This window comes from Danaus plexippus, chromosome 4, assembly GCF_018135715.1.
Source record: "Danaus plexippus chromosome 4, MEX_DaPlex, whole genome shotgun sequence".
NCBI lineage: Eukaryota > Metazoa > Arthropoda > Insecta > Lepidoptera > Nymphalidae > Danaus > Danaus plexippus.
In genome coordinates, this window is record NC_083538.1 from 3,903,508 (window position 1) to 3,918,123 (window position 14,616).

The 14,616-nt window shown below is 30.6% G+C and overlaps 3 protein-coding genes and 1 long non-coding RNA gene across 4 annotated transcripts; 2 read left to right on the forward strand and 2 right to left on the reverse strand.

Moving 5' to 3' along the window:
- Positions 1 to 531: 531 nt before the first annotated feature.
- Positions 532 to 5,429, reverse strand: LOC116768324 (exportin-1). The gene is made up of 4 exons (XM_032659011.2): positions 5,281 to 5,429; positions 1,992 to 4,979; positions 1,766 to 1,909; positions 532 to 1,476 (listed from the first exon to the last, which is right to left on the reverse strand). Exons 2-4 carry the CDS (start codon positions 4,881 to 4,883, stop codon positions 1,330 to 1,332), a joined length of 3,183 nt encoding a protein of 1,060 aa, XP_032514902.1. The 5' UTR covers positions 4,884 to 4,979; positions 5,281 to 5,429; the 3' UTR covers positions 532 to 1,329.
- A 314-nt stretch (positions 5,430 to 5,743) lies between these two features.
- Positions 5,744 to 7,137, forward strand: LOC116768715 (uncharacterized protein KIAA1143 homolog). Its single transcript, XM_032659511.2, has one exon. The coding sequence runs from the start codon at positions 5,986 to 5,988 to the stop codon at positions 6,400 to 6,402; it is 417 nt and encodes a 138-aa protein (XP_032515402.1). The 5' UTR covers positions 5,744 to 5,985; the 3' UTR covers positions 6,403 to 7,137.
- Positions 7,138 to 7,545: 408 nt separating this feature from the next.
- LOC133320020 (uncharacterized) lies at positions 7,546 to 8,197 on the reverse strand. The gene is made up of 2 exons (XR_009753489.1): positions 7,817 to 8,197; positions 7,546 to 7,743 (listed from the first exon to the last, which is right to left on the reverse strand). It is a non-coding gene; the product is annotated as an uncharacterized LOC133320020 (long non-coding RNA).
- A 283-nt stretch (positions 8,198 to 8,480) lies between these two features.
- On the forward strand, positions 8,481 to 13,361 carry LOC116768612 (menin). The gene is made up of 5 exons (XM_032659366.2): positions 8,481 to 9,165; positions 9,251 to 9,476; positions 9,577 to 9,883; positions 10,323 to 10,472; positions 10,602 to 13,361. The coding sequence occupies exons 1-5, from the start codon at positions 8,608 to 8,610 to the stop codon at positions 11,095 to 11,097; spliced, it is 1,737 nt and encodes a 578-aa protein (XP_032515257.2). The 5' UTR covers positions 8,481 to 8,607; the 3' UTR covers positions 11,098 to 13,361.
- The last annotated feature ends 1,255 nt before the right edge of the window (positions 13,362 to 14,616 follow it).

The window sequence follows — 14,616 nt, forward strand, 5'->3', positions numbered from 1 at the left end:
TAGCCCAAATAAAGAAATCATTAAATCGCTACAATTCAAGACATGTTTAAAGGACTACGACTATTAACAAATACATTTTCACGTAGGAGAAACTGCTCACAAAGTCAAACAAACTCACTGCGGAAGCAATCGTTCTGCAAAGTTTTCTTATATGACGAATAGCGTAGTTAAGTGCCATAGAATTAACTCCATATATGATTTTTTTTTCCTTCCTACTTGAATTATATTTTGGCTTTTTACTCACAACAAAAAGTGGCTTCAATTTATTCATAGTAATCTTTATCCATTTTAATAGCTTATTAAAATACATAACTGCACTATTGAGAGTCATAGATACATATAAAGTGCATACATGTATTCGTAAAAGAACATATTCTAATTAAATATTAAAAACAAAAATTAAAATACTCTTTTATTTAAATCTTGTTTATTTTAAGAAACATTCATTTAAGACTGGCTATAATTATAGATTAAAAAATATAACCATAAAACTCATACATTAAAGTGAAGATGCAAGTGAAACAATTTCAATACAATTATCCATTTATTTCAAACACAAATTGAAAGATTCGACAGTTAATCGGACCCAAAACTCAATCGTAAATCGCGAATGTTTTGATTCGATTGGTTAGACCATTATAAAATTAGTTTTGACAACATTAAACAAAACAAAAAAAAATATATGTTACTAATAGCAATTCATGTTTCTCCTAGAATCTACACAAAATCAGATTCCACAGCGCACATGTCGTACATCCGACACTGGTTTCCATCACAGAGCCTACCTTCCAATGTTATTTTGAAACAGAAATACTTATTCGGAATTATTTTCTAGCAATGTAGATTGTTGCATGATTCTCATCCTATAAATAAAAAAGGCCGTAACACTACATCTTGTACTTGAATATAAACCAATTTCTGTTGGTTTTAAAATTATAAGCTTGCCACTAGCATTCATCATCTTCCATTGTTCCAGGCGACCCTTTGTACATCCTGACAGAGCAAGATATAATTTTAAACAAGCACAAGATTTTTTTTTTTTTGCCCTTATGATAACAGTCCACTAAAACAGGACCATATTACTATAAATGCTAACATTGAATTGCGTAGTACAGCTAACATAAAAGAGATATTTCTAACATAATTGCATTAAATGAAATCAATTAGAATATGTCTCACTACACCTAAAAGATAAAGCTCGTAATGAAAATATGAAAAATGATTAGTATTTTTATATCATATAAAATGGAAAATCAAACGCCTAGCCTTCTGTGAGTGCTCAATTGAAGTGAACTGTTACCATTTATAACCTTTATTACTAAACTAGAATTAATCCTGCATTTCCTCCGGCAATTCATGCGGATTGATAATCCCCGGCACAGATAACTGGACCCTTCTCTTCTCCTCTTGTGCCTTGCTGAGAGCAAACTGCCGTTCTTCCAAAAATAGATCGCTGTCGTCCTCACCCGTGTACTCCTGAAATTATTTTCATAATAATATGAAAACTATTTACAAACCATGCAAGGAAAGGAAACAGTACTTTTATTATACATGAAACATGAACACAAAGAGATGGAAATTCATCATCATTTAAAACACTTAATGAGCCAAAACAAGCCCTGAAATGTTAAAAGAAATGTAGTTCTGGTCTTTTTTACTTCACAATCTTTAAAATGGAATATTTTTTTCTCTTTCTTGACGAAATCCAGTTTAACCCCAAAGTATAGGTTTTTAATTGTTTGTAATTTGTAAAATTGTAACTCACTCTAATTTGAACTAAGAAATCTCTGAGATGATCTTTGAAGGCAGGTATGTCTTGATCCAAATTGAACAGTCCCTGTACGGTAATCTTAATTTGATTATCATTCAAATGAGGGAATGCTGTTTTGAGAAGACGGGCAACATATTCCTGAAAAATCAATACAAGAGTTGAGTATAGACATTTTATTACTTTTATAAATTTTATTATAGCATATAAGTCTAATCTTTACCTGTATATAAAGAATATTATCTGGAGTGAGACCCAGAGGAACAGTCACTCTACCCGTTTCTACTAAGGAGAATATATGTGCTAGAATGGTAGCATGCATCGTCAAACCTGCGCCGTGAGAAGTATCTGTTACCACACTAAAAACGTGTTCCAGTATATCACATAAATAGGTCTGGTAGAAACTCTGCGCGGCCTGGGGATGTTGTTCGACGTTTTGAAGCAGCCGATATAATATCTGAAGACCAGTGTCAGCAACATTTCTCATTGTATGTTTAAATGCCCATATAATGGAATCAAGCACTAATTTAAATTGCGCCGGAGGTATGCTTAGGAATGCTTTGAAACAGTGTGTGTTCACAGCCTGTAACAACAAGAAGAACTCGGTTCTGTGCTCTGGATATTCTTCAAAATCTTTATTGATCATTTCCAAAGTACATTCAAAGATCGCGTCAAAGATTTTCGGTACTTCCGATGTTATATGCCCTCCGAGTTTATAAACAATTGCTGCCATACAGGATAAAACTTCTGATTCTCTTGCATCAGGCACCGCAGTTCTTTGGTAATCCAATAGAACAGCATCAAGTAAGGGAGGAATGAAATTCTCCAATACCATACTGTTATCTGTTGAACGAGAAACCCAACTTGAAATTAGTTTAAGAGTTTCTTTTTTTATTATCCTCATATTCTTTATGAGTGGCTGCTTAGTCACAACTACACCGTTTAACGCTATAGCTTGGCTGATATTCTCCGACATGACCTTATACACATTGAGCATATCTAGATATATTCTGCCTAATTGGACAACATATGGGTGGCCCAGGGCACGACAAGCTCGACCATTTGTTTTAAGAATACTAACAAGTTGTTTAACAGCCTCAGCATCTTTCAAGATGTCTACATTATGAGAGGCTTGCGATATTATATCATCCCATACCTGATTCGGAAGCAACATGTACTTCTCAATGAGCTGTTCTTGTGCAACCTGGTCTACTTGTGCACTGATCATGTAGCCTACAGCTTCGTAAAAGGTGTGAACTTGTAGTGTCTGGAGATCACAGATGATAGAACTGATAGTACTTAAAATTTCTTCAATAAAAGGACAAGCTTCTCCAACTTGGGTAGTTACAAAGTGACGGCGACACTTTAAAGCGATTTTTATAAATGTATCACATGCCATATCCTGAACGCCATCATGGGTTTCATGCATGAATTCAAAAAGTTTATTAACAACAGTTTTCAAAAATTTCCAATGAGCTCTTAGGAAGCGGGGGTACTGACCCACAACATACATGATATTACTAGCTATAATAGCTTTATTGTCTTTTCCCTTTTTTTGCTCACACAACCCCAAAAGCTCTTTAATAACAATAACCAAAAATCTCTTTTCATCTTCTTCTGTCAAGGCACCTGATATCGAACCAATTGCCCAACAAAGGGTATTCAGATTTTTCCAGGACCACTCAGTGCCATTCACTTGATTTTGAAGTTTCTCAGTCATAATCCTTTCAGTATCTTGATAATCCAAATGTGTTAAATATACCAAAGTTTCTCTCATATTTTTGTATAAATTTATAGTGTCTGTGTCCTTCATGAATTCTCTTACAACTTCACCATTTTCATTTTCGACAACCAAAACCTCTTCAGGTTTTGCCATTCTTGAAATCATAATATATCGAACACTGCTCAGAACATCAGCATACAATGCTTTTCGTCCAACATTTTTCCCTAAACTATAAAATCCTACTGAATGGGAACATGGCGTTATCTTATACAAATCAGCAGCTAAGGCATTCCAAAATTCTAAACATATCTTAAAAATCTCTACATCTTCTACTTCAGATATTAATACAAGGTATCTGAGGGCATTCATAAGAGTGTTAGTAAGGCCCTTCCTTTCAATTAATTGTCCATGCTCTTTTAAATAAGTACATAGAAATAGAGCAAGGTTTTGAATAAAAACCTGTTCTTGATCTCGACCTGCTGCATAAGCTTCTCGTATGTTAGTTGATAGGGGAAGCATAACTTCCAATTGCTCCATTGTTTGAACAAGTAAAGCAACAAACTGCTCTTCATAATTACTTACTGTGACACCAGCTATTTCGGTAAGGCAGCTAAGGGTAACATTGCGGAACATGGGAACATTCAGAAACTTGAAAATAAGTGTACTTATTAATTTCATTTCAAATATGTAGCCAAGAGGAATCCAATTTAAAAATCTCAGAAGTGTGTGAAGTGTTGCATCAACCAGAGGTGCATTTTGTGAATTCTCTAATACAAATTGACATAAATTAAAAATTTGACTGAATTCAGAACACATGTTATCTTTTAGATGTTTTGCTTTTGTCTGAGTTAGTTCACCTGTACTGAATACAAACACTTCTTCGCTGAGAAGTTTTAAGATAACCATATTATTCTGGCACAGGCTTTCATTAGTTTTAGATGCTCCAACAATGTCACTTATAAATGTCTCCCAATTATGAGGCCATTCTCTTTTCAAGACCTGAATAAGTATCATATTTAATTTTTTTAAATAAACCTTATTGCTTTCCATAGTGGCAGGATCCGACGAGTTCTTTATAATCAGACCCACAATGTATTTTTTAATACCTTCACACTGGTTTCTTGGTAATACTTTCCACCTAGTTTTAATCACTTGTTCCAAAATTTGCAGAGCATAATATTTTGTTTCCTGATTCTGAGAATACTCAAGTATGGTATCAACTCGGGTCCAAGCATCGGGATGTTCTTTGAGTGCTGTTAAAATATCTTGTGCAACACGTTGCTGTTCTCCAACAGTGGAATATAAACATCCAACGATATTATCAAGAAGTGTTATGTCCAATTTTTGGTTGAAATCAAGAAGCTTAGAAGCTTGCTGCTCTAAAGTTGCCATTCTGATTGTTGACTTTTTAAATGTTTAACTTAGTTATCTTAATTAAAATCAGGAATACAGTTTTTTATTTTCATTCATTCCTCATCGCATGCCCCTCTGAAATAAATTAAGACATAATTAGAAAGGTATAGGCTCTTAACCTCTTGCAGGCAGAAAAACATTTCAGTCCGTTATTAATGTTAAATTGGATGTCATTTCTATCAACGTTTTTATTATTTCATAAGAAGCCACTTCATCTTCTACAATACTTGTGATCTTATTACTTAAAATATATAAGTGCACACCCCGTACTACTAACAATGACATTTTCATAATAAACGAAACTGTTTTGTAATGTAGTAAAACTTTAATATCTATCACAATAAATAAAGTAACTCAAGTAATTACTCCAACTTACCTGAAAAAATGAAATGCGGCGCAATCGGTCAAATTCACTTCCATACACACTAGCCCGTTGTTTTCGTCGTTTTCGTGATGCTTGAAAAAGCTAGAGTACATGTCGTTATGTCTATGCTTCAAGAGAAGTTTGTGGAAAGTAGAACGAATAATGTGGCAACCAAAATATAAATAACATATTTTATTCTTAATAATATACTTATATTTCAAAAACTAATAATTAACATATCTAACTTATAATTAAAAATACTTAAGAAAAATAAATGCTGGTTTATCGAATCAACATGTGCAATATTTTAAAAAGTTAATTAATAATTATTAAATCAAAAAGATTTTATTTTATTTTTCATTGTTATTTGAAATTATTTTAAAATAAAATATATTTATAAATATAGCTGAATAATATAAATTCAACTCGGTTTTATAACCTCTGTTTTGTTTTGTAAAAAGGATTAAGGTGTCAATTGAACATTTGTCACTATGGTGATAAAAGCTGCAAAATCAAAGCTGACAATTTCCTAATTTCTAATAATAAAAATAAATATACGTGAAAAAATGATTATATATATTTATATTTTTTAACACAAAGAAATAAGTTACACTATAACTAGCCTGACAAGTTAGGTACTTCATTATATTGAAAAATAAATTGACAAAAAAACTAATGCAATAAAAATATCGTCAATAGTCAACAAATTCCTTTAAAATGAATAGGAAAAGAAACGTTAGTTATATAAAGCCTGAAGATCCACATTTTCTAAAAATTCTCAAAAAAGAAGCTGGTTATGATAACACTAACCATAAATTTGATAAACTTGAGAATGATGAAGAAGATTTTGTTGAGGATGAAGATAGCGAGCAACCGCAAATTGTTGTTTTGAAGAAAGGGGATCTTACAGCTGAAGAGTATGATATTGAGAAGGAGAGGTTAAAGAAAGAGGAATCAGAAAGTAAAGCAGACTTGAACCAGAAAGTTGTATTCAAAGCCAGGAGTACTGCCAATTCAGCAGAAAAGAAAGCCTCAAACCAGAAGTCAAATAAATCTTCAGTAAAGCCACAAAAAAATAGCAACCTACTATCATTTGGTGTTGAGGATGAAAGTGATGATGATTCTGATAGCTAATATCATGTAGTAGTTATTTTGTATGTAGTATTAAATGTTAAGCTGTCATTGTATTACAATCCTATTTCTTTTGGAAGGTCATCAAATGTGAATTTGTTTGTGGCTCATACATGTTCATGATTATAGATAAGCTGTGTATAATTTTTTATGAAAATACTGTACATTTCATTAGGTATTCTTTTAAAACAGTGCCTCTTCTAACTTATGTACATTTTTCTACCCATTGTAATAGGTTAAAAAGATTTAAAATATAAAATTTCTTCAGGCATTCATTTAATGTAACATTTATGTCAAATTTAATGGTCTGTGTTTAACTCTATTCCAAAAAAATTGGGATGGTTTAAATTTATAGTATGCAGAAAAACTAGCATTTTTAGATCAAAGTTTTTTATTTGCATACCACTTGAGAACAAAAATATTTCTGTTTCACCGAGTACAATGTATAAGTGAAATTTAAGTTTCATAGCTGATTACAGTTCTTGTTAGTAATATACATATAATTTAACACTGACTCAATAGAGATAAATGTTTTTTTTTTTTAAAGCTTAGAACTGATGAAATTAACCTTAAAGCCAATGGGTATAGTTATACTTTAAAGATATTTTTTTTTTACTAATAGCAATTCCTTGAGTAATTAAGAAGTTAGTTTTTCATTAGGAAACAACAAAAACTGTTTTATACTTGGTAAAATTGTAAGTAGTGTCATAGTAATAAAATGTATAAATATAGACAAAAGTAGTTATTTATTTTTCCATTATTAGTTATAATAATGACAATTTTATAAACACTTAAATTGGTTATTTGAGATTAGGACTATTTTTTTTATGCTATGGCTTCATTTGCACTGGATTTGTGGAATATTTTACCAATATCATCATTTTTAATTGTGGAAGTACTAAATTTAATTTAATTCAATTTCATACTATTGACTAGTGAAAATGCAGGTTTTTGGAGATAATCTATGTTTAATTTAATAAATTAAACACTTGTTTTGAATAAATGTTTTTGAAAATAAAGTAATGTTTCCATGACACAATGACAGATAGGTATCCTTGCTTGTTGGCAAATTAAACAATTTTAATGACAATACCATATTTTATTAAAATAACTTACATAAGAACACAAATGTTTTAAATATTAGCCTTCTTTGAGATTTTGTATTTTCTTAGGCTTACTTCTAGATCCATTTGATACTGCTATAGAATCTTTTGAGTAAGTATGTACTATATCAGAATCGTTCTCGTGTTCAAGAAGTTTCTGGAGCAAAAATTTTCTTTCTTCTTTAACTATCTGTATATTTTCTTGTATTTTAGCTACTTCATCACACAAAGCAGCATTTTCCTGCAAATTGTTTAAAAACTTAATATTTATTTAACTTCTTCAATTTTCCCACCGAAATATTAATTGCTCTTACAATAATCAAACTTTTAACTCTCAGCTTCATGTGATTGTATTTTTTTCTATATCGTTTATTTTGATTCTCACTATGAATGTTATTCATGACAACTTTAGACGAAGATTTCATTACAATTAAAACTTAAACTATAAGTGTCAAGAGTAAAGTATTTACTTTAAAAACTATTGAATTTAAATGAATTAACAGCTTGGACAGTTATGACTTATTTAAGTCATAGTATGGTTATGTTTGTTTTATTTTTGTTAATTATTTTAATTAGTAAAAAAACCTTAGATATAATGACCGAAATACGAGTTATGAAGAAGGAAAAAAAGTAAAAAAAAGTTTATATTTTTTTCTTAATTATTTCGATGTTTGACATTTGACAGCTTAGCCCAATAATTCAAAGGGAGTCCACCTGTAACAATAAGAGTATGAATGGGTAGCATATTTTAATTTTTTATTAATGATTCAAATATATATCAGGAATATATAAAAAATATTTTAATTTGCAAATTAATTGTTTTAAAGTATCGAAAATGTTTTTTATTAATGAATTATTTCCAGAAAATTTTTCAGTTAATCAAATGACGTTAAATGTCTTACTTTCATTATGTTTTGTAATTATTTGTTTTTCACTTTGAACGTTTAATTTCAGTACAAAAGTAAATGTACCATTTTCTTATGTACCTTTCTGTACATGCTGCATCGTCTGTCAATTTTACTTGACAGCCGGCGCCTTACGACCATTGATAAATGTTTTTGTTTATTTATAGAATATAAATAAAAATAATGTGAAATTGGAAAAAATGTCTGGATTTGCTGAATATAAAAGTTTTTTCCCCATCGACAGTATTCAAAAAGTATGTGACTTCTTTGAAGAGCAATTGCGCAGTAATAAAGATCCAGATTTGGCTTTGTTTTCTATCATAGTGGGAGCAGTGGAAAACAACTTAACTAACATAAAAAATAGTGACAAAGATGTTAATCTTGCTTCAAATAGATTTGTTAAAATGAAGTTTCCTTCAGTGGAATGGGAAGAAGTGAAAACCCTTTATGATCGATTCGTTGCTCTGATGCGGAGTGGCGTCGATAATAAATTGGTAGCCGGCGAGTACGCTACACGAGATTTAGTGAAGAGAGTAGCTGATGTCGTTTGGAATTCATTGACCCGAAGTTATTACAAGGACAGGGCCCACCTACAGTCAATTTATAGTTTTTTGACAGGAAATAAGTTGGATTGTTTTGGTGTTGCTTTTGCTGTGACTGCTGGATGTCAGGTTTTAGGAAAACAAGACGTTCATCTTGCATTATCAGAAGACCATGCCTGGGTAGTGTTTGGAAAAGATGGCACAAATACAGCAGAGGTTGAAATTATTTTATATTTTATAATGTTGTTACTTTCTAAAGGAAAATTAGTTGTAGAATATATGATATTACATAATTTTTCAGGTGACATGGCACGGCAAAGGTAATGAGGATAAACGAGGCAGATCTGTAGGTGAGGGAGTGCTGGCCAGGTCTTGGCTTTATGTGGCTGGAAAGCCTGTTGTGTGTACACGAGTAATGGAGTTAGCTGCATTGGTCTCTTCTATTAATCCCACTTTGACACCAACAATCGATGTCCATGAAGTGGCACAGATGCAGCATAAACTTCTATGGTTGTTGTATGATAAGGGTAATATCATGGATAAAATAATTTATATCTTATTGGATGACAAAACTAATGACTGCAGAATTATAAAAAAAAATCCATATAATATTAAAATATATTCTAGGTCATTTGGACGCTTATCCAATGGCTTTGGGTAATCTCGGTGATCTGGATGAGTACATGAAAATTTCAAACTGTCCAGAGGAGGATGAAAATTCCATGCCACAAGAGGAAGCTGGGAATACCAATTCTAATACCACACCTCGACCAGATTCAGCGGCCTTGTATGTTCAAGCAATAAGATCTTCGAGAACCCATTATGAAGACAGGCATGTGTATCCTTACACCTTTCAAGGAGGCTATTATCACAGACATAAGATGTACAAAGAGGCATTTAATGCATGGGCTTGTGCGGGAGACGTTATCAGGCAGTAAGTTGTAATATAATATTTATTTTTAATATTAAAATAAAACTATTAATAAATTTATATTAATAAATGCATAATTTATCAGTAAATCTTTAAATTGGAATTTTCTAGATAATGTTTTTAAACTGCCATTATATTTTATTGTTTAATTAACTAAAACGAAAGTTTTATCTTATCAGGAAATGGAGTACTGGGAAAATGAGCCATGTTAGATTAGATACATAAATGCTTAAAATATTATTAGGTTAATATTATATTATTTAATAAATTACACCTCCTGTTCTATTATTCTCACCTTGATAAGAACCAATTTTTTTTTTGTTTAAAAGTTGTATTTTATTTGTACTTACTTTTTTTATGTCAATATTTCCATTACACAATGAATGTAAGATTTAAAAATTATGTCCATAAAATTGAAATTAAACTGGTATTCATTTTACAGCTATAACTATTCTAGAGATGATGAGGAAATATATAAGGAGTTTTCTGAAATTGCAAATGAATTAATACCACAGTTGATGAAAGCTGAGAGTTCGGGACATTCAGCAAGGTCCATTCTCAAAGATCCGGAATGTTTTGCTTCCTTGTTAAGGTAGGAAAGCTTTTTTTTCTCTATAATTTAAAAGTAGTTGAAATTCAAAACAATTTTCGGACTTTTTTAAAATATGTTGTTTTTACTAAAAGCAAGAGTTCAAAAAGCATTTGTGTACTGCTTTTTAAGGTTTTATGATGGAATCTGTAAATGGGAGGAAGGAAGTCAGACACCCATTTTGCACATAGGATGGGCAAAACCTCTAGTCAGCACCATATCAAAATTTGATGCAGAGGTAAGAGCACAAGTTAATATTATCTGTAGTCCAGATGGTAATGAAGCCATAGATGCTCCGCCTAAAACAGAAAACTCTGAGGAAAATGATAACAAAGTGAAAGATAATGACAGATGGAATAACAATTCCGAAAATACAGAGATGTCAGTCCGAGAACAACTGACAGCAGCTGTCAATAGTCGTCCTCGTGTCACTCTCTACAGCCATAAAATGGCTGCTCTGAAACCGCTACTTTTGGCTGAACGCTTGAATACCCACGCCTTACAGTTGCAATTGACAGCTCAGAGTCAATTGCAAAGACCACAGGCACCCGCCAAACGGCGAGATGACGATGAAGTCACTCCTTCAGCACCCACCGCACGAGCTAAACGCGCCCGCCGAGAACGTTAAATTATTTTATACTGCTATATATACATATATATCTTTGTTTTATTTACATGTATTTTCTATTATAACTGATATCTTAGACTCTTATGTATAACTAAGATGTCCATTTCTCTAGAACTTACGTGGTATGGAAATAGGAACTACAGAAAAAAAAATTTTGATCCTACATTCTAATTTATACGTTTAGTTTATTTTTCCTCTTTGGAATATATTAATAATCCTAACGAAACTCTCTTAAAACGGGTTATAAATATGTATAGCGTGCATAGAGTACGCCGTATTTTATCTAAGTTTATTTTTTTATAATTCCATAGATGTAGAATTATCGTCGTAGATCTGTAGCTCGTCAAGTAATTTATAATACTATATTATATTAGGGCAGTAAGGAAGACTGCATTTTGAAATGAACAAAAAAATATATGCCATAATATTTGCTTTTATTGATTTGTGTGATTGATTATGTACGTAGTGAACCATTAAATTACTGCGCTACATATTTTTATAAATGAGCTGAATACATTAACAGTTATAATTTAAACATTAACTTTAATTGTTGAATGTTTATAAGTATCCATTTTATACTTTAATTGTGTTATGATGCAAAGCATTGGAGTAAAACTCTTAAGTTGTTGAAACTTAATAAATTATCTGTCTGAATAGGTATTTAATTGATGAAACTATAAATCATTTGAGAGTATAGTTTTTTTTTTTATTAAGTATTAAATTAAGTTTATGCCTTTTAAAATAGATAATCTATAATTATATTGATTTTTTTTTTGTCTTGAAATAAAAATAAGTGTAACGTAACTGTATGTTTAAAGAATTAAAGAAACTTACTTATGGCTATTGACTTATAAAATCATAATATTTTATACGCCCTAAGAAAGGTACAAGTTGTTGAATTGTAAAAAAAAAATCCTTTAAGGTATGAATTATAAGAAATAATGGAGATTTAAATTGTTTCACATTCTTAGAGATGTTATATGTAACAAAGTTTTACTAAGAATGGTTTGAAGAAATCGTTTGAACGATTGTTATTTGTATTTTGGTTTGACATGAGTATAAAAAATATAAAATTTAACGAAAGCTATTGCTGAGGTTTATGAGAAATTTTAACATTCAATGATCAAAGTAAAAACTGAAGTGCCTTTGAAGTTTCAGGAATGTTTAATTAATAAAAAGGCACATCTAAACAATTAGATGAATAACTTAACTATATTATGTGGTTTTTTTAAATATTTTTTTTTTGTTACCCTCATAAAAAACAAACATATTTTTAAAGGTCACCCCAGTGGTGTCCACATTATTTTTTAAATATTTTTTAAGATTTATATTCTCTGTACAGTTAGTATAGTGGATTCATGAAAAACTTGAAAAGATGATAAGTATTATTTTTATAGACATATAAGTAGTATTCTTATATATGCCTATAAATGAAATTTTTTATCCTTGTCTGAGTATTAGTCTCTAAAATATGTGTAATTATAAATCTTTAATGGTTGTACTTATATAGAAATAGTTCATGTTCTTAAAACTTTTGCCACATTAAAATGTTGATCTTTGCCAACTTATGGATTAATTAAAAAAAAAATAGTAGCCATAGACTTTAACCATTAATTACTTAATCTGTGGCAAGGACTGGTGACACTGACCAAATTTCTAGATCTATGAGCAATATATTTTTATCATCTATAAATCTACTTACAGTGTATGTTAAGTTTTTATTTTATGACAATTGTTTTTAAATAATTGTGTTTGTAAGCCGAAATATGTATATGATGCTTAAGAAAATTTGTTTGCTCTCTGCAGAAGTATAAAATCTCCGTTTTGCTGATAAGATTTTTGTTATTGATGTAATGATACTATTTTTAATGTAAGAATATTTTTGTATGTCGTAATTATGTGTTACATTTTGCGGAATGTTCTTGTATATCGAGATTCAATAAAATTCATTGTTTTTTTTTTAAATGTAAATGACTTATGTGCACTGATATTTCTGACTTAATTGTCTTTTCTATTTTTTTTATTTTTCAAAATTTTAATGTTATTGCATATAAACATTCTTAAGTTAAATATATACAGTGGACTTGTTAACTGCTTAGTTTTTAGGACACAGTTTGTTGCATTCATTCATAAAGTAAAGTGACAGAATTTTTTTGTAAACATATGTTGAATGTGTGCTATCCTTATAACAACAATAGTTTACTTATCTGTAATGTGATAGCAATTGCATTTATAGATTAAAATGTAAAATGCCTAGAATTGTATGGTTTTGTGTTTGTTTTAATTTCTCCCTATAAATCTATTTACTGCTACATGATTTATTTTACGTGTTCCCATTGAATAGGAACTATAAATATTTAACAGCGTTGTAGGATTTCGTTTGTATTAAAATTAATATGTTTTTAATTAATTTTATACAAAAACATTTTTTGCAGTCATTTTAACTAAACTTGCGATGATGAGATGTGATTTTTTTTTACAAAAGGCGGCACTTTCTGAAATGTTTAGTATATTATTTTTTTTAATAAATACTGTAATATTCGACGTTGATAAGTGTATAAGTAATAATACGTATTAATTTCATTTTCTAAACGATATTGTTAGGTTCAACTTTTTAGTTTGTATTTCTTTAAAACAACATTTTGAAATGAAACGTTCAATATTCAATTAACATTGCGGCAACGTTAAAACTCTGAAATAAATCGATGAATATTTTCTACATATTGTTCATATTATAAAAGTTTGTATGTATGTAATACTGTTGGTTGCTTTTTCACACAAAAACAGCTTCACGGAGTTCAATAAAACATAACAATGATGTAACATGGACATCAGTTTGTTGTTGCGTGTTTGTTTAATACGTTGCGACCGTCACGCTAAATACGGTATTTTGTTTTTACATTCATAAATCATAGCACGCTATAGTATTTACGTAGGCTATTGAATGGGAAATTGAAATCGAAATGTACTGTGACGATGCAATCTTTGAGTACGCATATAGAACAAACTAATTACATATATTCATTGATCCCGTGTAGATCCGCGGGATCGCTTCATAACAGTCGTTTTTAATATGAAGTGACGTGACACAGACTATAAAGTTTAAACGTCAATCTTAGTTCATTGTCATATCTATTGTTTTATCCATATTAATATTATGAATGCGAAAGTAACTCTGCCTGTCTGTATGTTACCTTCCTACCTACCTAACGCCTATACCACTGAAAAGATTTTGATGAATCTTGGTATAGAGATGAATGATCCCTGAAGGAATACATAGGCCACCAATGCCGATCCCAAAACTGTAAGGGTGAAACCATGAAGTGCAGTTAGATTCAGTAGCCTTAATGACAGAGAACAACTCTGATGCCAAAACGGATTGCGTCGCGGACAAAATCTAGTAAGTACACTATATATTTCTCTCTGAGCCCAATTCCAAATTTTGCGGGACCAAAAACTAGTTTTAATATAAATTAAAAGTCATGTCATATAATTTGAAAACCAACTAATGTGTCAAAA

Bases quoted from the DNA above. Each gene is read 5' to 3' on its own strand.
- LOC116768715 (XM_032659511.2), top strand. From the start codon at position 5,986: ATGAATAGGAAAAGAAACGTTAGTTATATAAAGCCTGAAGATCCACAT.
- LOC116768612 (XM_032659366.2), top strand. From the start codon at position 8,608: ATGTCTGGATTTGCTGAATATAAAAGTTTTTTCCCCATCGACAGTATT. The intron at 9,477-9,576 runs GTAATATCATGG...AATATATTCTAG, and splicing joins ATGGTTGTTGTATGATAAGG to GTCATTTGGACGCTTATCCA. The intron at 10,473-10,601 runs GTAGGAAAGCTT...CTGCTTTTTAAG, and splicing joins TGTTTTGCTTCCTTGTTAAG to GTTTTATGATGGAATCTGTA.
- LOC116768324 (XM_032659011.2), bottom strand. From the start codon at position 4,883: ATGGCAACTTTAGAGCAGCAAGCTTCTAAGCTTCTTGATTTCAACCAA. The intron at 1,910-1,991 runs GTAAAGATTAGA...TTGATTTTTCAG, and splicing joins ATAATATTCTTTATATACAG to GAATATGTTGCCCGTCTTCT. The intron at 1,477-1,765 runs GTGAGTTACAAT...AAATAATTTCAG, and splicing joins ATTTCTTAGTTCAAATTAGA to GAGTACACGGGTGAGGACGA.